A 27,975-nucleotide genomic window follows, 5' to 3' on the forward strand; every position below is an offset into this window, starting at 1 on the left:
AAACATTTATGAATTTACTACAGATACTGGCCGGAGGAGGGCATCATGAATCCGTGCAAGAAAAGTCCCTTCACGTGCACAATTCCTTTAGAAGCACATCTGCACCTTCCTGTTAAAAAATAATTGAAGGACTTGCATTTTTGTAGCACCTTTCATGACCTCAGGACGTCCCGAAGCGCTTTGCAGCCAATGAGGTACTTTTTGACGTGTAGTCACTGTTGTAATGTAGGAAACTGGCAAGCAAGATCCCACAAGCAGCAATGTGATAATGACCAGATCGTCTGTTTTTTTTAGTGATGTTGGTTGAGGGATAAACATTGGCCCCGGGACACCGGGGAGAACTCCCCCCACCCCCGCCCTGCTCGTCTTCCAAATAGTGGCCGTGTGGAGATCTTTTACGTCCACCTGAGAAAGCAGACGGGGCCTCGGTTTAACGTCTCATCCGAAAGACGGCACCTCCGACAGTGCAGCACTCCCACAGTACTAGCACTGGGAGCGTCGGCCTGGATTATGGGACTCAAGTCTCTGGAGTGAACCTTGAACCCACGACCTTCTGACTCTGAGGCGAGGGTGCCACCCACTGAGCCGACGGCCGAGTCCGGTCATAGGACCACGGTCCGCGGAGGAAAGAACGAGGGAAATCCAAGAGCATTTCAATTTTGTTTATTGCATACAGACACAAAAGGCTCCACATTTTCTGATTTCTAAAATCTTCTGGAAATTTCCGCTTCTGCGTTCCCCAGTGATTTTTTTTTTTGCTGGTGGGTGGGCGGGAGGGGGTTTTGTCTTCATATTACCCCCGGTGTCGTGGCCAATATTTTTTTTAAATGTAATGGGATCTTTTGTAGTTACAGACGGGGGAGTGCAACCTGGGTCTCATCTCGAGTCTATTTTCAAAGCTGACCATGCTGGCTGATCTCTTCACGCCCTGCACTCTGTCTGACCGGACGTACCTGTAGCCGGACTTGCTGTACTTGGACTTCCACACGTCCACAAAGTTGAAGTCCCCGTACCCGTAGATGTCCTGCGCGGCCGTGGCGGCATACGGGTGCCCCAGCACTTTACGCGGCAGGTAGCACAGGATCTCGCCACTCGACGAGTGGAGGTACTGGACCCGGTGCCGCTTGTAGCGGCTCCCCGGCCTCGCGTGCTTCAGCCGCATCCTGGCCTGGGGCACCACCCGCTCCAGCGAGTAACAGGCCCTGCTGCATGAATCCCCGCCGGCCCGTCGGCCGAAGACGGCTCCCAGCGCACTCCCGACCCTCCTCCTCAACCCGGCCACGAGGCGGCGCAACGAGGAGCTCCCTGGGGGTGTCACCTCGCGTCCTGGGGGGAAAACAGTGGGAAAGGTTGTTATCGGTTGTGATCTATGACATGAATCTTGTCATTCATGTGGAAATGACTTCTGAAGTGATACTGGGCGGCCTGCTGGTGGCGCTGTCCAGGGAGAGTATAAATACTTGGCCATGGGCCCAGCTTGCTCAGGACATTCTTTAACAGGAACTAGTGAAGGACACAACTAGATCTCCATGTTGAAAAACAGTTGATTAAAGCCTTGTTTAATACTTAGACCGAGTGCCTAGTAGTTTTCTTAGTCAATCTACATTGACTCCCAGTCCGGCAACATCCCGATTTTTAAATTCGCATCCATCCACGTCTTCAAATCCCTCCAAGGTCTCGCCTCTCTCCCTATCATTGTAATCTCCTCCAGCCCTACAATCCTCCGAGATCTCTGCACTCCTCTAATTCTGGCCTCTTGAGCATCCCCCGATTTCCATCGCCCCACCATTGGCGGCCGTGCCTTCAGCTGCCTGGGCCCTAAGCTCTGGAATTCCCTCCCTAAACCTCTCCGCCTCTCTCTCCTCCTTTAAGGCACTTCTCAAAACCAACCTCTTTGACCAAGCTTTTGGTCACCTGTCCTATTATGTGACTCGGTGTCAAATTTTGTTTGATAATCACTCCTGTGAAGCGCCTTGGGATGTTTTACTACATTAAAGGCGCTGTATAAATACAAGTTGTTGATGTGATGGTAAAAGAAAGACTTGCATTTATATAGCGCCTTTCACAATCTCAGGACATCCCAAAGCGCTTTACAGCCAATGAAGTACTTTTTGAAGTGTAGTCACTGTTGTAATGTAGGAAATGCGGCAGCCAATTGCTCACAGCAAGCTCCCATAAACAACAATGTGACAATGACCAGATAAAGTGTTTTAGTGATGTTGGTTGCAAGATAAATATTGGCCCAGGACACTGGGGAGAACTCCCTCTGCTCTTCTTCAAATAGTGACATAGGATCATTTACGTCCACCTGAGAGGGCAGATGGGGCCTCGCTTTAACATGTCATCCGAAAGACGGCACCTCCGACAGTGCAGCCCTCCCTCAGTACTGCACTGGGAGTGTCAGCCTGGATTTTGTGCTCAAGTCTCTGGAGTGGGGTCGAACCCACGGCCTTCTGACTCAGAGGTGAGCGTGCGACCCACTGAGCCCTGGCTGGCAAGTACAAAAATCTCCTTGTTAAAAGTTACTTTGAGTTCTTAACTCTTTCCATCCATCCTTCCATCACTACCAGGTTTGCAGCCACCATAGAGTCAGATACAGGACAGGTGACCAAGATCAATCTACAAAATAATGCTTCACTTCATTTTTTTTGTGCATAACATTGTATAGATATAGTTGTGTATGTGTTTATCTGCATGTGTCCTTTCTGTGTACATGTGTGCTTTTGTCATTGTTTTGTGTGTGTTTTATATGTGTGTAATGTGTGTGAGTGCACATAAACATGTGTGAGTTTAGTGGGTGTGTGTTTAGTGGGTGCGTGTTTAGTATGCAGTGTGTGTGTGTTTTGTGTACACAAAAGCAAGGAAGTTATGATGAACCTTTATAAAACACTGGTTCGGCCTCAACTGGAGTATTGTGTCCAATTCTGGGCACCAAACTTTAGGAAGGATGTGAAGGCCTTAGAGAGGGTGCAGAAAAGATTTACAAGAATGGTTCCAGGAATGAGGGACTTCAGTTACATGGATAGACTGGAGAAGCTGGGGTTGTTCTCCTTGGAGCAGAGAAGGTTGAGAGGAGATTTGATAGAGGTGTTCAAAATCATGAGGGGTCTGGATAGGGTAGATAGAGAGAAACTGTTCCCTTTGGCGGAAGGTTCGAGAACCAGAGGACACAGATTTAAGGTGATTGTCAGAAAATCCAAAGGCGACATGAGGAAAAACTTTTTTATGCAGCGAGTGGTTAGGATCTGGAATGCACTGCCTGAAAGGGTGGTGGAGGCAGATTCAATCGTGGCCTTCAAAAGGGAATTGGATAAGTTGATGAAGGAAAACATTTGCAAGGCTACGGAGAATGGGCGGGGAGTGGTTTTTTGTTTAGGGAGTGGTTTTGTGTGTGTGTGTCCAGTGTGAGTGTGAAGTGTGAGTGTGCAGTGTGAGTGTGTGTGAGTGTGAAGTGTGAGTGTACAGTGTGAGTGTGTGTGAGTGTGAAGTGTGAGTGTGCAGTGTGAGTGTGCAGTGTGTGTGAGTGTGAAGTGTGAGTGTGCAGTGTGAGTGTGTGTGAGTGTGAAGTGTGAGTGTGCAGTGAGTGTGTGTGAGTGTGAAGTGTGAGTGTGCAGTGTGAGTGTGTGTGAGTGTGAAGTGTGAGTGTGCAGTGTGAGTGTGTGTGAGTGTGAAGTGTGAGTGTGCAGTGTGAGTGTGTGTGAGTGTGTGCAGTGTGAGTGTGTGTGAGTGTGAAGTGTGAGTGTGCAGTGTGAGTGTGCAGTGTGTGAGTGTGAAGTGTGAGTGTGCAGTGTGAGTGTGTGTGAGTGAGTGTGAAGTGTGAGTGTGTGTGAGTGTGAAGTGTGAGTGTGCAGTGTGAGTGTGTGTGAGTGAGTGTGAAGTGTGAGTGTGCAGTGTGAGTGTGCAGTGTGAGTGTGTGTGAGTGTGAAGTGTGAGTGTGCAGTGTGAGTGAGTGTGCAGTGTGAGTGTGCAGTGTGAGTGTGTGTGAGTGTGAAGTGTGAGTGTGCAGTGTGAGTGAGTGTGCAGTGTGAGTGTGCAGTGTGTGTGGTGAGTGTGCAGTGTGAGTGTGCAGTGTGAGTGTGTGTGAGTGTGAAGTGTGAGTGTGCAGTGTGAGTGTGCAGTGTAAGTGTGCAGTGTGTGTGTGTAGTGTGAGTGTGCAGTGTGAGTGTGCAATGTGTGTGTGCAGTGTAAGTGTGCAGTGTGTGTGTGCAGTGTGAGTGTGCAGTGTGTGTGTGTAGTGTGAGTGTGCAGTGTGAGTGTGCAATGTGTGTGTGCAGTGTAAGTGTGCAGTGTGTGTGTGCAGTGTGAGTGTGCAGTGTGAGTGTGCAGTGTAAGTGTGCAGTGTGTGTGTGCAGTGTGTGTGTGCAGTGTAAGTGTGCAGTGTGTGTGTGCAGTGTGAGTGTGCCGTGTAAGTGTGCAGTGTGTGTGTGCAGTGTGAATGTGCAGTGTGTGTGTGCAGTGTGAGTGAGTGTGCAGTGTGAGTGTGCAGTGAGTGAGTGTGCAGTGTGAATGTGCAGTGTAAGTGCGCAGTGTATGTGTGCAGTGTGAGTGTGCCGTGTAAGTGTGCAGTGTGTGTGTGCAGTGTGAATGTGCAGTGTGAGTGTGCAGTGTGTGTGTGCAGTGTGAGTGAGTGTGCAGTGTGAGTGTGCAGTGTAAGTGTGCAGTGTGTGTGTGCAGTGTGAATGTGCAGTGTGAGTGTGCAGTGTGTGTGCAGTGTAAGTGTGCAGTGTGTGTGTGCAGTGTGAGTGTGCAGTGTGAGTGTGCAGCGTGTGTGCAGTGTGAATGTGCAGTGTGAGTGTGCAGTGTGTGTGTGCAGTGTGTGTGAGTGTGCAGTGAGTGTGCAGTGAGTGAGTGTGCAGTGTGTGTGTGTGCAGTGTGAGTGTGCAGTGTGAGTGAGTGTGCAGTGAGTGAGTGTGCAGTGTGAGTGTGCAGTGTGAGTGAGTGTGCAGTGTGAGTGTGCAGTGTGAGTGTGCAGTGTGAGTGTGCAGCGAGTGAGTGTGCAGTGTGAGTGTGCAGTGAGTGAGGGTAAATCGGTAAATCTGTCACCCACCCCCCAAGCTCCAGACTCCTCTTCTATACAGACCTGTGCAACACTCCATGCTAAGTGTTGCACGAACTATCTTTCAGCAAGAGCTAATCCCCAATGTATTATCCCATGCTTAATTAGCATAAACTCTGTGATTCACCAGTTAAAATGACTTGTGATACAGAAAACACTGTAGACACTTACCCAACGATTCAGTCTTTCTGCAACTCTTCACAACTGCACGGACACCATTGTAAATCTACACAAAGGAGACAGGCTCAGTCTTACGTTTCATTGTACAATTTGAAACATCAAACCATAGAATGATAGAATGATAGAAGTTTACATAAGAACATAAGAAATAAGAGCAGGAGTCGGCCATACGGCCCCTCGAGCCTGCTCCGCCTTTCAATCAGATCATGGCCGATCATCGACCTCAACTCCACTTTCCCGGTGATCTCCATATCCCTTGATTCCCCTAGAGTCCAAAATCTATCCACCTCAGCCTTGGATATACGCAAAGACTGAGCATTCGCAGCCCTTTGGGGCAGAGAATTCCAAAGATTCACAACCCTCTGAGTGAAGAAATTCCTCATCATCTCAGTCTTAAATGGCCGACCCCTTATCCTGAGACTATGCCCCCTAGTTCTAGACTCTCCAGCCAGGGGAAACAACCTCTCAGCATCTACCCTGTCAATCCCCTTCAGAATCTTGTATGTTTCAATGCGATCACCTCTCATTCTTCTAAACTCCAGAGAGTATCGGCCCATTCTACACAATCTCTCCTCATAGGACAGCCCTCTCATCCCAGGAATCAATCTAGTGAACCTTTGTTGCACCGCCTCTAAGGCAAGTATATCCTTCCTCAGATAAGGAGACCGAAACTGTGCCCAGTACTCCAGGTGTGGTCTCACCAAGGCCCTGTACAATTGTAGCAAGACTTCCTTACTCTTATACTCCAACCCCCTTGCAATAAAGGCCAACATGCCATTTGCCTTCCTTATTGCTTGCTGTACCTGCATGCTAGCTTTCTGTGTTTCTTGCTCGAGGACACCTAAATCTCTCTGAACACCAACATTTGAAAGTTTCTCACCATTTAAAAAATATTCTGTTTTTTTATTCTTCCTACCAAAGTGAATAACCTCACATTTCCCCACATTATACTCCATCTGCCACCTTACTGCCCACTCACTCAGTCTATCTATATCCCTTTACAGGCTCTTTGTGTTCTCCTCACAGCTCACTGTCCCACCTAGCTTTGTATCACCAGCAAACTTGGATACATGACACTCGGTCCCTTCATCTAGGTCATTAATATAGATTGTAAATAGCTGAGGCCCCAACACTGATCCTTGCGACACCCCACTAGTTACAGCCTGCCAACCTGAAAGAGATCCGTTTATCCCTACTCTCTGTTTTCTGTCCGTTAACCAATCCTCTATCCATGCTACTATATTACCCCCAACCCCATGAGCCCTAATCTTGTGTAATAACCTTTTATGTGGCACCTTATCGAATGCCTTTTGGAAATCCAAATATACTACATCCACTGGTTCCCCTTTATCTACCCTGCTAGTTACATCCTCAAAAAACTCTAATAAATTTGTGAAACACGATTTCCCTTTCATAAAACCATGTTGACTGTGCCTAATCATGTTATAATTTTCTAAGTGACTTGATACCACTTCCTTAATAATGGATTCCAGTATTTTCCCGAATACTGATGTCAGGCTAACTGGCCTGTAGTTCCCTGTTTTTTCTCTCCCTCCTTTCTCGAATAGCGATGTTACATTTACGACCTTCCAATCCGCTGGGACCTTTCCAGAATCTAGGGAAATTTGGAAGATCAAAACCAATGCATCCACTATCTCTTCAACCACCTCTTTTAGAACCCTAGGATGTAGGTCATCAGGTCCAGAGGGTTTGTCGGCTTTTAGTCCCATTAGTTTCTCGAGTACTTTTTCTCTACTTATATTAATTACTTTAAGTTCCTCCCCCTCATTAGGCCCTTGGTTCCCCACCATTTTTGGTGTGCTTTTTGTGTCTTCTACTGTGAAGACAGATACAAAATATTTGTTTAACGTTTCTGCCATTTCCTTATTCCCCATAATAATTCCTCCTGTCTCAGCCTCTAAGGGACCAACGTTTACTTTTGCTACTCTTTTCCTTTTTACATACTTGTAGAAACTCTTAGGGCTCAATTTTCATTGAGCCATGGAGGCAGGCTTGGAGGCGTGCAGGGGGTTAAAATCGCAAAAACTCGTGGGCGGGACCCCCCCCCTGGCCTGGTTCCCGACTCCAAGCAATTTTAACTCAGTCATGTCTGATGGTCCCGACTCCGTCCCGCATCCAACAGGCGGGACTGGTCATTAAGGCCCTTAACAACCACTAAATGGTCTCTATAATCCTATTTTGAAAGGCCCTTGCGAAATTAACCCTTTTCCCACATGAAACACATCTGGTGGGAAACACGAATGTGAAACCTGGCGGGAGCACTATTGGATTGCTGACTATCAACTGCAGGTCAACCATTAAAGAGGAGATTTGATCAGCCATCATTTGCAGGTGGCAGGACTTAGTGGTCTCAGGTCTGGGGCAACTTTTAGAAGGCTTAACCACACCTGTGGAAGGTTGGAGCCTCACACCCATCTCCAGTGTGACCTCCTGGGAAACCCCTCTCGCCACCTTCACTCAGCGCTTCCTCAACGGAGGCATATACCAGAAGCACGGGAGCCATTTATTTCCTTCCCACCTGGGCATTAGAGGAGCTCGAGTACCAGCCGTGGCAGCAGCAGAACCAGGAGCAACAGCAGCACCAGCAACAGCAGCAGCAGCAGGAGCGCCAGGCTGCTGCTCACCCACCTGAAGCTGCACAGGCCAGAAGGGGCTAGCGCCTGGAAGTGGCTGGAGAGCACCTTGCTGCACATCAGGGGGCCATGGGGACCCGTATCTGCAATGGCAGTGCGGGCAGCACGGTGGCATAGTGGTTAGCACTGTTGCCTCACAGCGCCAGGGACCCGGGTTCGAATCCGGCCTCGGGTGACTGTCTGTGTGGAGTTTGCACATTCTCCCCGTGTTTGCGTGGGTTTCCTCCCGGGTGCTCCGGTTTCCTCCCACAGTCCAAAGACGTGCAGGTTAGGTTGATTGGCTATGATAAAAAAATTGACCCTTAGTGTTAGGGGGATTAAATACGTGGGGTTACGGGGATAGGGTGGGATATGTGTTGGTGTAGGGGTTACGGGGAATCGGGTGGGATATGTGTTGGTGCAGGCGCGATGGGCCGAAATGGCCTCTATCTGCACTGTGGGGTTTCTGTGATTCTGTGATACTCAGAAGGACTTCCATGAAGGTCTGGTTTCTCTGTTCAATAGATGCCCATCGCTCCTCAAGAGATGTCATTCTATTCTGAACAATGACCATGTTTCCCATACCCTGGCGACTAAGCTCCTCCATGGCCGTAGCCATCCTCTCCTCTACGGTAGCCAGCCTTACCACGGAGGTAGCAATCCTTTCCACGGAGGTAGCCATCCTTTCCATGGTGATGCGTTCATGCGCCAATGACTCCACAAAGGCTCTGCTCATGTTCACTATGGACTCCTCCATTCGCTCCACACTCGCAGCGACCCTAGAGACAAAACCTGCCAGAGACTCCTGCATCTGTGCCTGGAGTTCCATCATCTCTGATCTTATGGATGGACCCAGAGGCAGAGGGTCGACATGCTGCTGAGCCGAGCTGGCAGAGTCCTACGCCCTCCGACTAGGACTGTCCACTGCTGTCCCTGTCTCCACAATCTGCTGATGCTCACTTGTGAGCTGTGATACACCAGGTGACAACACTACTCTATATCCCGAAAGTCCCACCGAGGTGTGAGTGTATGCGCTGGTGCTGGGTGCGCTGAATTCTGCTGACGCTGCGCCCTCAGAGGTTGCAGCTTCCTCTGAGGAGTCTGGCTGCTCAGCCTCTTCTTCCTGGCTAGGGGGGACGGATGCTTGTGATGATCCTGTGGGGAGTAAAGGAAAGAGCCAGAGATGTGATGCAAAGGCTACATGCACATAGCTTTTGGCAGATGCTCATAAGTCCATCTGTCACAGCTTGACACTCATTATCAGCGACTCATGCAATGTCAAAGAGAGAGATGGGAAACTTTTCTGTCACCAGCTTGCTGTGTTACACCCGTCTGTCCATCCCCCACGCGCGAATCATCCTCTATTCCCATAATTTCCAGGACGGCCTCCTCCCAGGAGGTCAGGTGGGCTATTGAGGGTGGCCCTCCTCCTGTCCTGGCTCGCTCTCTTTTGTTGTGAGCTCTCTTTTCCTGCAATGAGGGAGACAAGTGGAGTTTGAGTGAGAATGAAGGAGTGAGTGTAGAGATTGCATAGCATAGATACTTAGAAGGAGACAAAGATGGAGTGAGGTTGCAAGACCAAGGGCCCTCCCTGTGTGTTGTCAGTTGTGTTCAAAGCATCAGAGTGATAGGGAGTGTGAGGGCTGCATGGTCGAATAGTTATGTGAATGTGAGCATAGAGAGAAAGGGAATGGGTAAGGGTGCATGGATGCCAGTGTCAAGTGGGATGTGGAGGAAGAGATTGCTAAAGCTGAGTGCTGGTGAGGAAAGGCAATGGGGATCAGATTAAGGGTGATGGGAAATTCATACTCACTTTTCCAGTGCGCTGAAGGTCATGAAACCTTTTCCTGCACTGTATCCAGGTTCTGCGGGTGACTCCCAAGGAGTTGACCTCCTCAGCCACCTGCATCCACACAGCCTTGGTCTGAGTGGGAGGCCTCTTCCTCCCTGATGAAGGGAAGAGCACCTCAACGTGATCCCACCACCAATCTCCGCCATTTCCGCCACCTTCAACGTGATCCCACCACCAAACACATCTTCCCCTCACCTCCCCTTTCAGCATTCTGAAGGGACCGCTCCCTCCGTGACACCCTGGTCCACTCCTCAATCACCCCCAACAGCCCTTCTCCTTCACCTGGCACCTTCCCGTGCAAGTGCAGGAGATGCAACACCTGCCCTTTTACCTCCTCCCCACTGTCCAGGGCCCCAAACACCCCTTCCAGGTGAAACAGTGATTTACTTGTACTTCTTGCAATCTAGTATACTGTATTCGCTGCTCACGATGTGGTCTCCTCTACATTGGGGAGACCAAACGCAGATTGGGCGACCGCTTTGCGGAACACCTCAGTTCAGTCCGTAAGGGTGGCCCTGAGCTTCCGGTCGCCTGTCACTTTAATTCTCCGCTTCACTCCCACTCTGACCTCTCTGTCCTCGGGCTAGTGCATTGTTCCAATGAAGCTCAACGTAAGCTCAAGGAACAGCACCTCATCTTTCGATTGGGCACTTTACAGCCTTCCGGACTCAACATTAAGTTCAACAATTTCAGATAATTATCCCTGCCCCCATTTTTCATGCAGTATGATTTTTGCCATTCCCATTTGCAACATTTTATCTTTCCTGCCTCTTACAAAAGTACAGGATATTCTTTCTACTCCTTCCTCCCCTCCTAACCCCCCCCGGTCTCTGCACCTGCTTAATATCTGTTACATCTCCAGCTTTTTCCAGCTCTGATGAAGGGTCCCAGACCTGAAACATTAACTCTGTTTCTCTCTCCACGGATGCTGCCTGGCCTGCTGAGTATTTCCAGCATTTTCTGTTGTTATTTCAGAGCACCTCTCTGTTGGCCCTAGCCCCATCCACTAATGCCTGCAGTCCCACCTCGTCAAAGCGAGGAGCTGATCTGGCCCTCCCGCTTGTCATATTTGCTGCAGCTCCCTCACACTGCACAGTCAAGAAGCTTGGCAGTCTGCAGAAGAAGCAAGGCTTGCTGTGGACCTTAAATGCAGCAGCAATGATGATGTCATCGGAGGGGACTATCAACCATGAAAAAACCATTTGCAAAGGCTTCCCACACGCTGGAAATCAATTGGCCACTTAAGTTAAAATTGCATCAATCTCCCACATCCATTTAGATTCGTGTGGGAAACGCGAAATTCGGACAACACGACACCATCCTGCACCTGAGTTAAAATCCTCCCCTTACAGTCTGCTTTTATATTTCTTGCTAGTTTTCTCTCATATTCTATTTTTTCCCTTTTTATCAATTTTTTGTTCAACCTTTGCTGGTTTCTGAAACTCTCCCAATCCTCAGGCTTATAGCACAGAAGGAGACCATTCGGCCCATCGTGTCTGTGCCGGCTGAGAAAGAGCTATCCAGCCTAATCCCACTTTCCAGCACTTGGTCCGTAGCCCTGCAGGTTACGGCACTTCAAGTGCATATCCAAGGACTTTTTAAATGTGCTGAGGGTTTCTGCCTCTACCACCCTTTCAGGCAGTGAGTTCCAGACCCCCACCACCCTCTGGGTGAAAAAAGTTCTCCTCAACTCCCCTTTAATCCTTCTACCCATTACTTTAAATCTATGCCCCCTGGTTATTGACCTCTCTGCTAAGGGAAATAGGTCCTTCCTATCCACTCTATCTAGGCCCCTCATAATTTTATACACCTCAATTAAATCTCCCCCTCAGCCTCCTCTGTTCCTAAGAAAACAATCCCAGCCTATCCAATCTTTCCTCAAAGCTAAAATTCCCCAGCCCAGGCAACATCCTCGTAAATCTCCTCTGCACCCTCTCCAGTGCAATCACATCCTTCCTGTAATGTGGTGACCAGAACTGCACGCAGTATTCTAGCTGTGGCCTAACTAGTGTTTTATACAGTTCTAGCATAACCTCCCTGCTCTTATATTCTATGCCACTGCTAATAAAGGAAAGTATCCCGTATGCCTTAACCAGTCAGATGAAATAAAGAGAGAAACAACAGAAATACACACCAGGACTGTCACCAGCTATAAAGAGAGAGGAGGGTTTATGCTTTGGGAGTAGACCCTTCGCCAACTCAAAGGTCTATAACATTAATCTCCCTTTTCTCTGATGTTGTTGTGTAGTTCCAGCATTTGCAATTTCTCTTTATCTATGTAATATTCAAAAATCTTCCTTACTTCCTGTTGTCACAATTCTTGGTCACGCTTTTCTGTTAACATTTACCATTGTAAATTGCTGTGTCAACTTTTCCCATTCAATTTTTCCATGTCAACATGTCACGAGGTAGTTGCGGGCTCTGGCCACTAGGTGGCACAGTGGAATGAGATTTCCCTCCCAACCACACTGCTGTCTTGTATAGAAAATAGGTGGGATTATATTAGAGGAGCGCAGCTAACTGCAGAGCCAGAGCTCCCCCAAGCGACAGGTACACTGGGTATAAACAGTGAGGCCCCAGCGCGGAATTGCAAGAATGGGTGTTGCCCAGTTCCTCTTGTCGGAGAGAGTAGTGAGTCTCTGGAATGTGTTGCCGGCTGCTGCGGTGGATGCTGACTCTTTGCATCGCCTTCCAGAGGGAGCTGGGCCGGGCCTGACTGGGGCAGAGATCACATCATATGGAAGGTAGGTCTCCTTGTAGACAACACTCGGTGTGATCTCCTGGACTGGTCTACAAATCTGATGTTGGTTTGAGGCCAGTGTAACAGCGGAGTTCCGCTCCCATGTGATTGGGCTCTGGGCTTTCTGTATCGAACAACAGAGCGCAGCGCAGCGTGCTTTATACGGGCAAGCTCCTGAACCCAAGTGCAAGAGGGGGAGACTGGCACAGGAAGACCACGCTATCCTAACTGGAACCAAAATGTCAGTGAAGTTTAACAAATGCCTATATTGTCAATGACAGGACTTACCAAAACTCCAGGTCTACTGGGATCATGCGAGTTGCACTTTGGAATGCAGGGTGTCCAAGCTCATAAATAAGGATTGTGGGAGAGTGAATGTGGGAGAGGGAATGTCGGAGAGGGGAATGTGGGAGAGGGAATGTGGGAGCGGGGAATGTGGGAGAGGGAATGTGGGAGAGGGAATGTGGGAGAGGGAATGTGGGAGAGGGAATGTCGGAGAGGGAAAGTCGGAGAGGGAAAGTCAGAGAGGGGATGTCGGAGAGGGGAATATTAGAGAGGGAATTTCAGAGCGGGAATGAGGGAGAGGGGAATGTCCGAGAGGGGAATGTCCGAGAGGGGAATGCCGGAGAGGGAATGTCGGAGAGGGAATGTCGGAGAGGGGAATGTCAGAGAGAGAAATGTGGGAGAGGGAATGTCGGAGAGGGGAATGTGGGAGAGGGGAATGTGGGAGAGGGGAATGTGGGAGAGGGAATGTCAGAAAGGGGAATGTGGGAGAGGGAATGTCAGAAAGGGGAATGTGGGAGAGGGGAATGTGGGAGAGGGAATGTCAGAAAGGGGAATGTGGGAGAGGGAATGTCAGAAAGGGGAATGTGGGAGAGGGAATGTGGGAGAGGGGAATGTGGGAGGGAATGTCAGAGGGGGAATCTGGGCGAGGAAATGTGGGAGAGGGAATGTCGGCGAGGGAATGTCGGCGAGGGAATGTTGGAGAGGGGAATGTCGGAGAGGGAATAAGAACATAAGAACATAAGAAATAGGAGCAGGAATAGGCCACCTGTCCCCTCGAGCCTGCTCCGCCACTCAATAAGATCATGGCTGATCTTGGGCTCAAAGCCACTTCCCCGCCCGCTCCCCATAACCCTTCACTCCCTTATCTTGCAAAAATCTGTCTATCTCCACCTTAAATGTATTTAATGACCCAGCCTCCACGGCTCTCTGGGGCAGAGAATTCCACAGATTTACGACCCTCTGAGAGAAGAAATTCCTCCTCATCTCAGTTCTAAAATGTCGACCCTTTATTCTAAAACTGTGACCTGAGTTCTAGATTTCCCCACAAGGGGAAACATCCTCTCTGCATCTACCTTGTCGAGCCCCCTCAGTATCTTATATGTTTCAATAAGATCACCTCTCATTCTTCTAAACTCCAATGAGTATAGGCCCAGCCTGCTCAACCTTTCCTCATAAGTCAACCCCCTCATCTCAGGAATCAAACTCGTGAACCTTCTCTGAACTACCTCCAATACAAGTATATCCTTCCTTAAATAAGGAGACCAAAACTGTACGCAGTACTCCAGGTGTGGTCTCACCAATACCCTGTACAGTTGTAGCAGGGCTTCCCTGCTTTTATACTCCAACCCCCCAACATTCCATTTGCCTTTTTGATTACTTGCTGTACCAGCATGTTAACTTTTTGTGTTTCATGCACAAGGACCCCCAGGTCCCTCTGAACTGTAGCATTTTGCAATTTCTCTCCATTTATATAATAATTTGCTTTTTTATTTTTCCTGCCAAAGTGGATAACCTCGCACTTTCCCACATTATATTCCATCTGCCAAATGTTTGCCCACTCACTTAGCCTGTCTATATCCCTTTACAGATTTCATAGAATCACAGAATCCCCACAGGGAGAATGTGCAAACTCCACACAGACAGTCGCCCGAGGCCGGATTTGAACCTGGGTCCCTGGCGCTGTGAGGCAACAGTGCTAACCTCTGCACAACTTGCTTTCCCACCCATCTTTGTATCATCTGCAAACTTGGCTACATTACACTCGATCCCTTCATCCAAGTCATTAATGTAGATTGTAAATAGTTGAGGACCCAGCACCGATCCCTGTGGCACCCCACTAGTTACCGTTTGCTAACCGGATAATGACCCATTTATCCCGACTCTCTGCTTTCTGTTAGTTAGCCTATTTTCTATCCATGCTAATATATTACCCCCAATTCCATGAGCTCTTATCTTATGCAGTAACCTTTTATGTTGCACCTTATCGAATGCCTTCTGGAAATCCAAATATACGCTATCTAGTGGTTGCCCTTTATCCACCCTGCTCGTTACATCCTCAAAGAACTCCAGCAAATTTGTTAAACATGATTTCCCTTTCATAAAACCACGCTGACTCTGCTTGACTGCATTATGATTTTCCAAATGCCCTGCTATCACTTCCTTAATGAAGGACTCCAGCATTTTCCCAGCAACAGATGTTAGGCTAACTGGTCGATAGTTGCCTGCTTTCTGTCTCCCTCCTTTCTTAAATAGGGGTGTTACATTTGCAGTTTTCCAATCCGCTGGGATCTCTCCAGAGTCTAGGGAATTTTGGTATATTGCAACCAATGCATCCACTATCTCTGCAGCCACTTCTTTTAAGACCCTGGGATGCAGGCTATCTGGTCCAGGAGACTTGTCGTCTTTTAGTCCCATTATTTTACCAAGTACTTTTTCCTTAATGATAGTGATTGTCTTTAGTTCCCCCTCCCTGTGGCCCCTTGATTATCCATTATTGGAGTGTTGTTAGTGTCTTCTACCATGAAGAGATACAAAATATTTGTTCAGAGTCTCTGCCATTTCCCCGTTCCCCATTATTAATCCCCCATTCTCATCCTCTAAGGGACCAATGTTTACTTTAGCTACTCTCTTCCTTTTTATATACTTGTAGAAGCTCTTACTATCTGTTTTAATATTTCTTGCCAGTTTACTCTCATAATTCATCTTCTCTCTCTTTATTATATTTTTAGTCATCCTTTGGCCTCCCACCAAAATGTCCCAATCCTCTGACCTCCCACCAATCTTGGCAACATTGTATGCCTTTTCAATTTGATACCATCCTTTACTTCCTTAGTTAGCCACGGATGGTGCTCCCTTCTCTTAAAATCTTTCTTTCTCACTGGAATATATTTCTGTTGAGAGTTATGAAATATCTCCTTAAATGTCCGCCACTGTATTTCAACTGTCTTACCTTTTAATTTATTTTTCCAGTCCACTTTAGCCAGTTCTGCCCTCATGCCATTGTAATTGCCTTTGTTTAAGATCAGTACACTGGTTTGAGATACAACTTTCTCACCCTCCAACTGAATTTGAAATTCAACCATGTTATGATCACTCTTACCTGGAGGATCCCTTACTATGAGATCATTTATTAATTCTGTCTCATGACACAGTACCAGATCCAAGATAGCCTGCTCCCTGGTTGGTTCCATTACATACTGTTCTAGGAAACCATCCCGGATGCGCTCTATGAACTCCTCCTCCAGGCTACCATGGCCAATTTGATTTATCCAATCAATATGGAGATTAAAATCACCCATGATTATTACCGTACCTTTTTTACAGGCCTCCATTATTTGTTGATTTATACTTTGTCCAACAGTATTGCTACTGCTCAGGGGCCTGTAGACTATGCCCACCAGAGACTTTTACCCCTTATTTTTTTTTATCTCCACCCAAACCGATTCTACAGCCCCGATTTTCCCCCAGCCGTCAGGCGGGGTTTCAGGCATGTGGGGGGGGGGGGAAATCCCGAATTTGGGGGTCCCGCCACCATCCTGCCCAAAACCACACCCCACGTAAGTTTTGGGGCGGCGGGTAGCCGCACCGGGACCCGCCGAAACCAGGCGGGAAGGGATTAGTGCCAATTAACTGCCTGTTAACAGGTAGTTAACAGGCAGTTTTTAGCCTAATCCCTATTTTGAGGGGTTTCGTGTGGGTTTCACAACGGCTCCAAACCACGCCAGGTAGAGCAGACGGGCCGTCGGGTTGAAGGAGTTGGAGGGGTCGCGATGTCGGCGCTCAGGTGAGTGATGGGTGCATGAGTGCAAAGGTAAGTGTGTTTGGTGTGTCTAAAGTGTGTGAAGAACTTTTACTTACCTGTACTTACCTTAACAGCCTTTCTTCCTGTAGCCGTCGGGAGCCCATCACTCACCTGGCACTTAAAGCTGAACGGCTGCGATCTGTGAAAAGTGACAGCCTTCAGCTTTGAGTGCCGGTGAGAGTTCTAAATGAGTCTGTGCAGAATGACTCAGTTTAGAACTCAGAGTGTTAGTGTTTCACAGCTTCAAACAGCTGTGAGACACTGATATTTCATCTGTCAAGATCTCTTGACAGATGAAATTTCAGTCTGTGACATCACCTGTTGCCGGGTGGCCCTTAATTGGCCTGCTGAGCCCGCTGGGTGGGCTCAACAAGGTCAATCAAGGGAAAATCACGCGGATTGGCCGGATGTCGAAGTAGGTGGGTCAAAAACCCGAAAGGGGAAGTCCCGCCTTCTTCCCGACAGGTTTGGCAAGATCTACCCCTACATCTTCATCTTCTGAGCCAATATCACTTCTCACCACTGCACTGATCCCATCATTTACCAGCAAAACCACCCCTCCTCCCTTTCCTTTCTGTCTATCCTTCCGAATTGTCAAACACCCTGGAATATTCAGTTTCCAGCCCTGGTCACCTTGCAACCACGTCTCTGTAATGTTGATCAAATCATACCCATTTGTATCTATTTGTGCCGTCAACTCAACTATCTTGTTACGAATGCTGCATGCATTCAGATATAGAGCTTTTAACTTTGTCTTTTTACCATTTCTCCTTGTTTTGGCCCCATTTTCTGTTGCACTCTTATTTTTAAACAGTCTCTAGAGGCGCCCGCAAAGCCACATGCATGCAGTCAATGGCGCCCTGCACCACGGGGAAGCCCACTATCCTTGCGAAGCCCTCTGCGCGCTCTTGCTGCTTGTTCGGGGTCATTGGGAAGGAGATGTACTGCCGTCTCCTTTTAAAGAGGGCATTAGTCACTTGACGGATGCAGCAATGCACCGCGAACAGTGAGATGTTGGCAATGTCCCCAGCAGCGGCCTGAAAGGAGCCGCTGGCATAGAAGTTTAGAGCCACCGTGATCTTCACTGCCACCAACAGAGATGTTCTGCACCTTAGTTGAGGCTGCAGATCTGGCTGAAGCAGGTGGCAGAGCTCAGTGACCACCTCCTTACTGAAGCGCAGCCTTCGGAAACACTGCTCCTCCGACATGTTGATATACGAAAATTGTTGGCGGAAAACCCTGGCAGCATAAGGTCTCGTGTGCCGACGTCTGTAGGCCCTCCTCCGTCTGGCCATGCCTGCCACTCTATCCCTGCGTCTCTGTGCCCTGTCAATATGATTGAGAAGGACGATGTTCCCATCCAATGCAGCCGCCATAGTAAGTGCGCACCGAAAGTTATGCCGGTTGAGAAGTTTACCAACTGCAAAGTTATGTTCAGAAGGCTAAAGTTCCTCAGCCAGCGCTGGCTCACTGCAGAAATGGCTCTCCGTTTGTCTCTGAGCAACTCTCTCTCTCTCTCACAGAAGGTGTGGTCCAAAAATGGCTACCACTAATAATCCAGGAAGAGTCCTCTTTAAATAGCGCCCCCCCAGCCCGACAGCGACTGGGAAACGTTCCAGGTAACCTGTCGTTGGTAGCGACAGGCGGAACGGAGGGGGGCGCCACTGAATTTCCGGTCCGGGGCGCCCCAAGGGCGTTGCACACTGAAATGACGTCATGATCTGCGTGCGCTGGTGAGCAGGCGCTACGGTTTAGCGCCAGCGCTGAATGTCTGCTCAAATTGGGAAGAGGCGCAGGGTTCGCTGCGCCCGGGCGCTAGTTGGTTAGCGCCCCACTTCTCGACCTCTTTAGGCGCTAATGGGTGGTGCAGCCTGTTGTGTATGTAATATGTGTGCTACTTTGAACCTATGGACAGGACTGCACTACTTGTAGGGCGTAGTGATACGCAGTACCACTCCTGGCCATGGGGTATAAGTAGTACTGTGGGTACTGATCTCCCCTCAGTTCCCGCCTGTGGGCATGAAGTAAAGACCTACGTGCAGTCCCTACCTCCAACCAGTAAAGACCTGTTTGAGTTATACGTTTAAGTCTTTGTGTTAATTGTTCAATACAATACACATACTTAACACTGGCGACGAGTCGGTTCGAACCCTGCGGCAGTTATTCCACGGCGGCTTCGTCCAAAGACAGGACGTTGAAGAGAGGTTTCAATCCTCAACACCCCACTCAAAACTGAAGGGCAGCAGAAATCCTGACAGCTTCCAGCGACTGGAAGCGACAGGCATTAGGACCCTGAAGCCTCCATAAGCTCGTGGGTAAGCCAGAGCCCGGGAGGGAGCGAGCAAGAGCCGCGCGAGCGGGTGAGCCAGAGGCCGGGAGCCGCTTCAAGTGCGAGGCGCAGCGCGGGCCAGCGATCGGGACCAAAGATAAGGGCCGCACTCGGACTGAAAGGCGCGGCGGCTGCAGAAGCTCAAGGTGCGAGAGCCGCGGTGAAAAGCGCGGGCTATCGATCGCACAGAAGATAAGGGCCGCACTCGGGGGCTGAAGGGAGACGGCGTCGGGGACGGGTGAAGACCGCCAAGCGCGGGAAAACCGCCATTTTGTGGGCGGAGGACGACGGCAAGAGCGGGAAGCCGCCATCTTTGATAACAAGTAAAGAAAATAAAATCTGAGAAATTGCAAATCTACAATGCCTAAACACGGGAATATTAGCACCTTTGATAGTGACCTCGAAGATTGGGCCATATATGTTGAAAGAGTAAAAAATTATTGTAAGGCCAATAAAATTCGTGACCAAGATAAAGCTCTAACATTATTAAATTTAATGGGTGCGAAGACATATGGGCAATTGAAACACCTGTTATCACCAGATGAACCGGCGGATAAGACGTTCGATGAGATTGTTACTGTCCTGAAAGATCATCTAAACCCCACGCCGCTGATGCTAGCGGAACGATTTAAATTTTACGACAGAAGGCAGCTACAGCATGAAAGCAATGCTGAATATTTGCTGGAATTGCGTAAATTAGCGAAATATTGCCAGTTTGGAACGGGACTGACAGATGCACTACGAGACAAATTTGTGTGTGGTTTATTTAAACAGGATACACAAAAGCGACTGCTCGAGGAGAATGAGCTGACGCTTGAGAAGGCGGTCACTATGGCAGCAGCACACGAAGCCGCAGCGAGAGGCACGGCAGTAATGCAGCTACGGTCACCGGAGCTCAGTGCACACAAATTGGGTGTGAGTTCTGGCAAATGTTATCGTTGTGGAAAGACAACGCATGATCAGAACCAGTGTTGGTTTAAAAACCAAGAATGTAGAACTTGTGGTAGGCTTGGACATATAGCTAGAGTATGCAGGTCAGGGAAGAAGACCAGCAACAAGAAGTCACCGCAAGGAAAATACGCAAAGGTACACAAGGTGACCGAACAGGAGTCCGATTCAGACGCTAGCAGTAATGAACTGGCTAGCTTAAGCTGTAATGAACTGGCTAGCTTAAGAGTACTCAACGCTGGTAAGGGTGCAGACCTCCAGACAATTTGGGTCACTCTTCAGATAGAAGGAGTCCAAGTAAAACTGGAATTGGACACTGGATCGGCATTGACGGTCATAAATAAGAAAGATTACGGAAAGTTATTCCAACATATTCCCCTGCAGGATACGGGGATTATATTGAAAACATACACGGGGCAAAGAGTGTACCCCATCGGGAAAATAGAGGTTGCAGTGGTCCACAAGGGCGAAGACAGTCAAATAATGGACTTATATGTGATATCTGAAGGAGGTCCTCCACTACTAGGACGGGAGTGGATTAGGAAAATGAATATGGACTGGCATTTCCTACAAACAATAACGAGTGAGAACTCGGTGAAGATAGTCGGCCCAGACTCTGGAACGGATGATGGTAAGCCCAACTCAGGTGCAAAAGACAAAGTTTCAGCACAGAATTCCACTGAGCAACAACAACATAGTTTAACTGTGGATTCTGAGTCTGGCAAGTCTACTGATGTGCCCATTTCTGAGGGACACCGGGCTCGAACTCAACTCCATTTCAAACTACAACAGCAATTAGAACAAATGCTTCGCCGTTTTGAGCAAGAGTTGAATGCAACGAAAGAGTTCTTTGATATAGAGTTGGAGAATCTGGAAAGACAACAGAAGCAGCTGATGGAGAAAATGGAGCAGGAGCACACAAAACGTCTGATGTCAGAGGAGTTAACGGTCAGCCAACTCCTGCATATGCTGAAGGACAGGACTCTGAAATGGGAAAAACTTGAACACGAACTTCAATATTCAAACGAAAGGGGTTCGGAGCTCTCAAAGGTTATTGGAAGAGCTGAGGTGGCAACACAGACTGAGATGACTGCAACAGAGCAGCCCTTGGATGCCAAAAGTACGCTGACTCACGTCAACGTAGAACAACAGACCGCTGAAACAGCTGCTCCGGTAGAGGGATTGCATAGTCCGATCAATCAATCTCCAAAGGAAGTTGAAGTATTAAAATCTCAAATGAGGTCATTAGTAAACGACTTGCTGAAAGCCCAGAAAAAGCTGGATGAAGAGGTACGCATGAAGAAGTCTCTTCAGGAAAGATGTCTGGACTTGGAACAAAAGCTGGCTAACGCCCAGCTGGGTATGGAGGAAATAGAAGACCCTCTCGCTGGCCTAGATCAGGACGACACCGAATATTACTATGTCCTGTCCTGCCCAACTTGTAACTTCGACTCCCACCATACAGAAATCATGGAGGAGCACCGAAAGTCTACGGAACATCGGGAGAAGGTGGCTCTACTACGGAAAAAGGAGGAAGAGAAGGAGGAACTGCGCATGCAGCTGGCAGCTGACAGTGGAGCCCAGAGAGTCTCCAAGAAGCAGAAAAGGAAAAGTCGAAACAGAAGATGACCCATCTGAACCATTATTACCTCTACCAGATCACACACGTGGTCCCTTCGAACGGAGCCAATTCAGTTCGGAAGTTCAAACTGTTAAATCCATGGAAGGACTATTGAATGAGTCACTCCAGCAACGTGAACCGACTACACCACAGAGATTGAATCTGTGAACTGTTTTCCGCAGAGACTGAATCTGTGATCTGTTTTGACATGAAGTTATCTATGTATCTATGTTATTCTGTTATGTAAACCTGAAGTTATATATGTATATAGGTTATTACGTTATGTTAAATGGGGAGATGACTGTAAAGCTAAGAAGGGAGGAATGTTGTGTATGTAATATGTGTGCCACTTTGAACCTATGGACAGGACTGCACTACTTGTAGGGCGTAGTGATACGCAGTACCACTCCTGGCCATGGGGTATAAGTAGTACTGTGGGTACTGATCTCCCCTCAGTTCCCGCCTGTGGGCATGAAGTAAAGACCTACGTGCAGTCCCTACCTCCAACCAGTAAAGACCTGTTTGAGTTATACGTTTAAGTCTTTGTGTTAATTGTTCAATACAATACACATACTTAACACAGCCAACCAAATTTTCCCCCCTCTGTCCCTTCCTGTCACACTCTGGTTATTATTTCTCCCATCTCTATCTTGCTCTATTGTTTTCTCAATTCTCATTGACTTTTTAAATTCCCGCTCACCTGGATCCTCCCCCCGCACTACTTAGTTTAAAGCCCTCTCTACAGCCCTAGTTATTTGATTCGCCAGGACTCTAGCCCCAGCATGGTTCAAGTGAAGCCGGTCCAAACGGAACAGCTCCCTCTTATCCCAGTACTGGGGACAGTGCCCCATAAATCGAAACCCATTTCTCCCACACCAGTCTTTGAGCCACTCGTTCATTTCTCTGATCTTATTTACCCTATGCAAATTCGCTCGTGGCTCAGGTAGTAATCTAGAGATTATTACCTTTGTTGTTCTGCTTTTTAATTTAACCCCTAGCTGCTCATACTCCCTCAGCAGAACCTTTTTCTTTGTCCTACCTATATCATTGGTACCTACGTGGAGCATGACAACTGGATCCTTCCCCTCCCACTCCAAGTTCCTCTCCAGCCCAGAGGAGATGTCCTTAACCCTGGCACCAGGCAGGCAACACAGCCTTCGGAACTCACGCTCTTGGCTACAGAGAACAGTATCTATCCCTCTAACTATACTATTCCCTATCACTACAACATTTCTTTTTACTCCTGGAATGTCGGAAAGGGAATGTCGGAGAGGGGAATGTCAGAGAGGGGAATGTCGGAGAGGGGAAGGGAATGTCGGTGAGGGGAATGTCGGAGAGGGAATGTCGGAGAGGGAATGTCAGAGAGGGAATGTTTTAAAGGGACATTACAGGAGAATATTAGGAACATAGGAATTACTAGACGAGGAAAGACAGGTCCTACGAGTTCGCCTTCTCAGATCCTGGTCGTCACATGATCCAACAATAATGGAGTTGTTGACCAATCACAGCAATCAATCTCTATCAATGAGTCTACAACAGTCCCAGACATGAGGTGAGGAAAACCCCCAGGGGTGGAGAGCTTTGGGAACCAGAGGTCCAAAGTCACCTGTTCCTCCTGAGCTCGCTACACACACCACACGTCATGTCTCAAATTACTCAGATATTCCATCCCAAAAGAGTGCAGTGATTAACGTGAGACTATGATGGTAGAGTGTCAGATTGGAGGGTGGCACTGAATTGTAATCCTGGACTTTCTGCTCAATTACCTTTTGGAAATAAATGCTGAAACTTCACGGAGTTCTTGCTGATTGACCTTCTCACTCACCTCCTTCAGGACATGAGATAAGTCTGGGAGAGGGCTAAAGCTGTGCGGAGTGTGCATGGAGCTGGCATGTTCTGGAGGACCAGGTGGACTGAATGCAGTTTCCATTCTGTCTCCTTCCACCTTGTCCAACCCAGACCAACTAATCCAGTACAGATCAGACCACTTCCTGGACCTGGTAAATCAAGCTCAGTTCCTCACTGGCCCAACAGTAGTTAGGGATGAGCTACGGTTTACGCTTTGAGCAATTCTAATTAAAAATGGATTATCCAGTCATTTATCGTACTGGGATCTTGCTGTGCAGAAATTGGCTCCCACGTTTCCCTACGTTACAGCACTGACTCCAGTTCTTAAGTCATTCATTGGCTGTGAAGTGTTCCAGTACATCCTGAGGATGTGAAAGGCGCTATATAAATACATGGGGGGAAAAATTGGGTATCGCCCATTTTGGGGCGCTAATACTGGCTGGGCGCAAAGTTTAGCGCCTGGTGCTAATTATCGCCTCCGACTGCAAACTTGGCTTTTATCGCCCCTGGAGGTGATTGGAGCGCTAAATCAGGCGCTTCACACCTGTCTTAAGGCGCAAAGGCCGAGGAGCGAGGCGCTACCTCAGAGTGCTGGCGAAGCTCATGTGAAGTCAGTCAGCAATGGAACACAGACACACTGGCACCGGCCAATTCTTAAAGGGGAGTTCTGATGAATGGTCATCGACCTGAAACGTTAACTTTGTTTCTCTCTTCACAGATGCTGCTTGACCTGCTGAGTTTCTCCAGCATTTTCTGTTTTTATCTTAAAGGGGAGGGTTTATCTTGGTCTCCATCCACATCCTGCTCATTGCAGCCTTGAGTCTCGGCCTGGAGAGACCTGTACATCAAATCTGCTGGAAAGAACAATGGAGAGGCCCAGGGAAAGAGCTCAGAGTGCAGCCCCCATAGTCTCTTCTAAATCGATACAAGGGCAAATCAAAATGAACCTGCAAAGTGCTGCTCAGTACCCAAAACTCCTTCACACAACGTTGAATCTCTCCAGAAGTCTCTCTCTCTCTCTCTCTCTCAGAATGCGTGGTGCAAAAATGTCACCAACAAAAAAAGGCAGGAAGCGGTCGCCTTTAAATAGCGCTCCCCTAGTCCCTTCCTGACTGCAAAACGCTCCCCTCAACCTGTCGTTGCTAGCGGCAGGCGGTAAGGCAGGGGGCGCCACTCAATATCTGGTCCGGAGCACTAACGGGGTGTTGCGCACTCGACTGACGTCACGATCTGCCGGCGCAGGAGATCGTGGCGGTAGTGTTTAGCACCACCGCAAAATGTCTAGTTAATTTTGCGAGCGGCGCAAACATCGCCGCGCCCGGGCGCTCGTTGGTTTGCGTCCCACTTAGCGCCCTCTTAAGGCGCTAACGGGTGGCGCTACCAACGGAATTTCTCCCCCATGGTCTATTTTTCTTTTTGCTTTCTGGTCCAGTAAAGAAAGAACAGCAAGGCTTGTATTTAGATAGCGCCTTTCACAACCTCACATTGGTGTTTGTGGGACTTTGCAAATTGGCTGCCGTGCTTCCTACATTACAACAGCAACTGTGCTTCAACGGGTACTTCATTGGCTGTAAAGCGCTTTGGGACATCCTGAAGTCGTGAAAGGCGCTCTATAAATGCAATTCGTTTTGAAGTGTAGTCACTGTTGTAATTTAAGAAATGCGGCAGCCAATTTGCGCACAGCAAGATCCCACAAACAGCAATGTGATGAAGACCAGATAATCTGTTTTAGTCACCTTTATCACTTTTTGGAGATAGTTTACAGCATGGGAATAGCTCGTGACAAAGTGAGAAAGACCAGGGCTAACAGAGAGGTCTGCTCTCTCCACAGGTGCCGACCGACCTGCTGAGTGTTTCCAGCATCTTCTGTTTTTGTTTTCGGAGAGGAGAAAGGCTAAAGGTGTGGGGGAAGCACAGGGGAATGGGACTAAGTGGGCAACTCTTTCAGAGAGCTAGCACAGGGTGATGGGCTGAATGGCCTACTTCTGTTTGCACAGTTTTGTGACGCTAACAAGATTAATACCGTTCAGTCCGTAAGGATGACCCCGGGCTTCCGGTCGCCTGTCACTTTAATTCACCGCCCCATTCCCACTCTTGACCTCACCATCCTTGGCCTCTTGCATTGTTCCACCGAAGCTCAGCTCTTTACAGCCCTCTGGACTCAACATCGAGTTCAACAATTTCAGATCATAACCTCGGCCCCTATCATATATATATTTATTATCCACACTTTTTGTTTCTGCTTTTTTTCCCACATGGCCGCTGTCCTTTATTCTGCCAGCGCAATTCGCACTCCATCTAGAGCCATCCTTTGTTCCTTAACCTGTCCCATTACCATCTCCTCTTGCCTTGAATATCTCTTCATGCCTCTTTACTTCTCCTGCCTTCCATCCTATCACAGACCTTCCCTTTTATTCTTTTATCCCCTTCCCCCTTTCCCAGCCCCTAAACTTGCTTTAAAACCTGTTCCATTTCCTGCTTTTTTCCAGTTCTGACGAAAGGTCTTCAACCTGAAACGTTAACTCTGTTTCTCTCTCCACGGATGTTGCCTGACCTGCTGAGTTTTTCCAGCAGTTTCTGTTGTTATTTCAGATTTCCAGCATCCGCAGTATTTTGCTATCGTATTAATACCACCAGTGATAGATTGAGGTATCATGACACTTCCACTTTTAGCACCATCAGCAACTCTTAATGACTCTATCTCCCTACATATCTGCACCTCTGTATCTGCCAGTGAGCAATGGGTTAAACACCAGTAATGGTCCTTGAGAGGGTGCAGAGGAGATTTACCAGAATGGTTCCGGGGATGGGGGATCTTAGCTACAAGGACAGGTTGGAGAAGCTGGATTTGTTTTCATTAGAGCAAAGGAGGTTGAGGGGTGATTTGATCGAGGTGTACAAGATTATGACGGGTTTGGATAGGCTAGACGGGGAAAGGCTGTTCCCACTAGTAGATGGTACAAGGACTAGGGGTCACAGATTTAAGGTTTTGGGCAAGAGATACGGGGGGATGTGAGGAAAAACTTTTTTACGCAGTGAGTGGTGAGGACCTGGAACTCACTGCCGACGGAAGTGGTGGAAGCGGAGACACTCCGGCCTAGAAATTGGCCTGAGGCGCCATAGCAGCGCAAAGTTCGCCTGGGCGCTGGAATTTGCACCGCGATCGCCACATTAGCGATCGCCGCAAATTCAGTTGAAGTGCCCCTAGAGGGAGACGGGGCGCGGCTCGAGGCACTCCGCGTCCCTCTTAGGGCGCTGAAAGTGAATTTCACAGCGCTACGTGCCGCAGCGCCAGACGCTGCGGCACGGCACGCTGCGGTACTGCAGGCCTTCCTCCCACTGTTAAGGGGGAGGGGCCTGCAACAGCGCGAGCCCCGATCGCGAGTGCCGGCAAAAGAGCCCGGCACCGAGGAGAAGTGCCGGGCTCTCGGGAAACAGCCGGCAATGCCGCGGGGGGGGGGACCAGGAGGCCGGGGACGGAGGTGCTGGCAGGTGGCCGTCAAAAAAGCGGCCGCCCCGCACCTCCACCTTAACTTGCGCCTCTGCCGGCGCAGCAAGGCCCCGTGAACCGGGCGCGGGTAGCGAACGGCGCTACAGCGGTGTTCGCTACCAAATATCGCGATTGGGGCGCGAATGGGGTGCTGCGCACACCGATGACGTCATCGGTGGCGGCGCAGCGCAAAAGGCTAACGCCACCATTAGCGCCCCTGCTGAATATCGCGGGAGGTGCAGCCAGTGGCGCTACAGCCACTGACTGCCTCTTTAGGCGCTAACAGGTGGCGCTACTCACCCAATTTCTCCCCCTCCATGTTTTCAAGGGGAGACTGGATAGGCACTTGAGGGAAATAAACTTGCAGGGCTACGGGGATAGAGCGGGGGAATGGGACTGACTGGGTTGCTCTGCAGAGAGCCGGCACGGACTCGATGGGCCGAATGGCCTCCTTCTGTGCCGTTATGGCTCTACATGATAACAGGGCAAAAATGAACCTTCAGAAGGGTCAATGGTGTAGAAAACTTGCTGAGGTCCTACTGGAGCTTATTCATGCATCTGGTTCGTGTATCTTTGCTCTGAAACGCCAGATCCCTTCCTATTACGTTCTGTCTCTGCCCCTCTCCAATGCAATGCCCACGTTCATTAACATGCTCATATGAGGTCACAGAAATGCATTTACAATCCCCTCAGGATGTGACTGACGCCTGTTATAAGAAGTTTGGGAGCGATTTTGCCAACTCCTCCCTCCCACTGGTTTTGAGTGTTCCTCACGCCCAGTGCCAGCCCTCAACCTGTAATCCTGGTGAGTGAGTGTCCACTGTTGGGAAGATTGTGTGTGAAGGGTGAATCCAACTCCCTCCTTAGCCCCAACACTCACCTGCAGGAAGGAGCTGTAAGAAGCCAAGAACACCACGATACAGCTGAAATAGAAGAGGACAACGACGGCCACATGCTGGCAAAAGCAACCTCCCTCCCAATCAGTTGGAGCCAGCGCTTCCGGCTCCTCCGGGGGCACCTTCGTAAAGAAAAACATTCAATGCAAACGTCAATATAACCCGCTGACTCTGTGACAACCCGCGATCTGCAAAGCAGCAAGGAGCGGGAGGACCAGGAGGCTGACTGCAGTTCACTGCCGGCCGGCCGGGACTGAGCCGGGTTATGGCACAGACCCCCGCTTGTTGACACAGC

At 48.9% G+C, this 27,975-nt stretch overlaps 1 protein-coding gene across 1 annotated transcript; it reads right to left on the reverse strand.

Annotated features, from left to right (window-relative positions):
- Positions 1-647: 647 nt before the first annotated feature.
- LOC147115442 (uncharacterized) lies at positions 648-27,975 on the reverse strand. The gene is made up of 3 exons (XM_085989422.1): positions 27,665-27,975; positions 5,228-5,282; positions 648-1,326 (listed from the first exon to the last, which is right to left on the reverse strand). The coding sequence occupies exons 1-3, from the start codon at positions 27,818-27,820 to the stop codon at positions 824-826; spliced, it is 714 nt and encodes a 237-aa protein (XP_085845548.1). The 5' UTR covers positions 27,821-27,975; the 3' UTR covers positions 648-823.

The sequence above is a fragment of the Somniosus microcephalus genome, chromosome 6 (assembly GCF_052327205.1).
Source record: "Somniosus microcephalus isolate GS21.2 chromosome 6, FLI_Smic_1.0, whole genome shotgun sequence".
In the NCBI taxonomy this organism is placed as follows: domain Eukaryota; kingdom Metazoa; phylum Chordata; class Chondrichthyes; order Squaliformes; family Somniosidae; genus Somniosus; species Somniosus microcephalus.

Coding starts and splice junctions, on each gene's coding strand:
- LOC147115442 (XM_085989422.1), bottom strand. CDS start 27,820: ATGTTTTTCTTTACGAAGGTGCCCCCGGAGGAGCCGGAAGCGCTGGCT. Junction 5,283..27,664: donor CTTACAGCTCCTTCCTGCAG/GTGAGTGTTGGG, acceptor TCCTTTGTGTAG/ATTTACAATGGTGTCCGTGC. Junction 1,327..5,227: donor CAGAAAGACTGAATCGTTGG/GTAAGTGTCTAC, acceptor TTTTCCCCCCAG/GACGCGAGGTGACACCCCCA.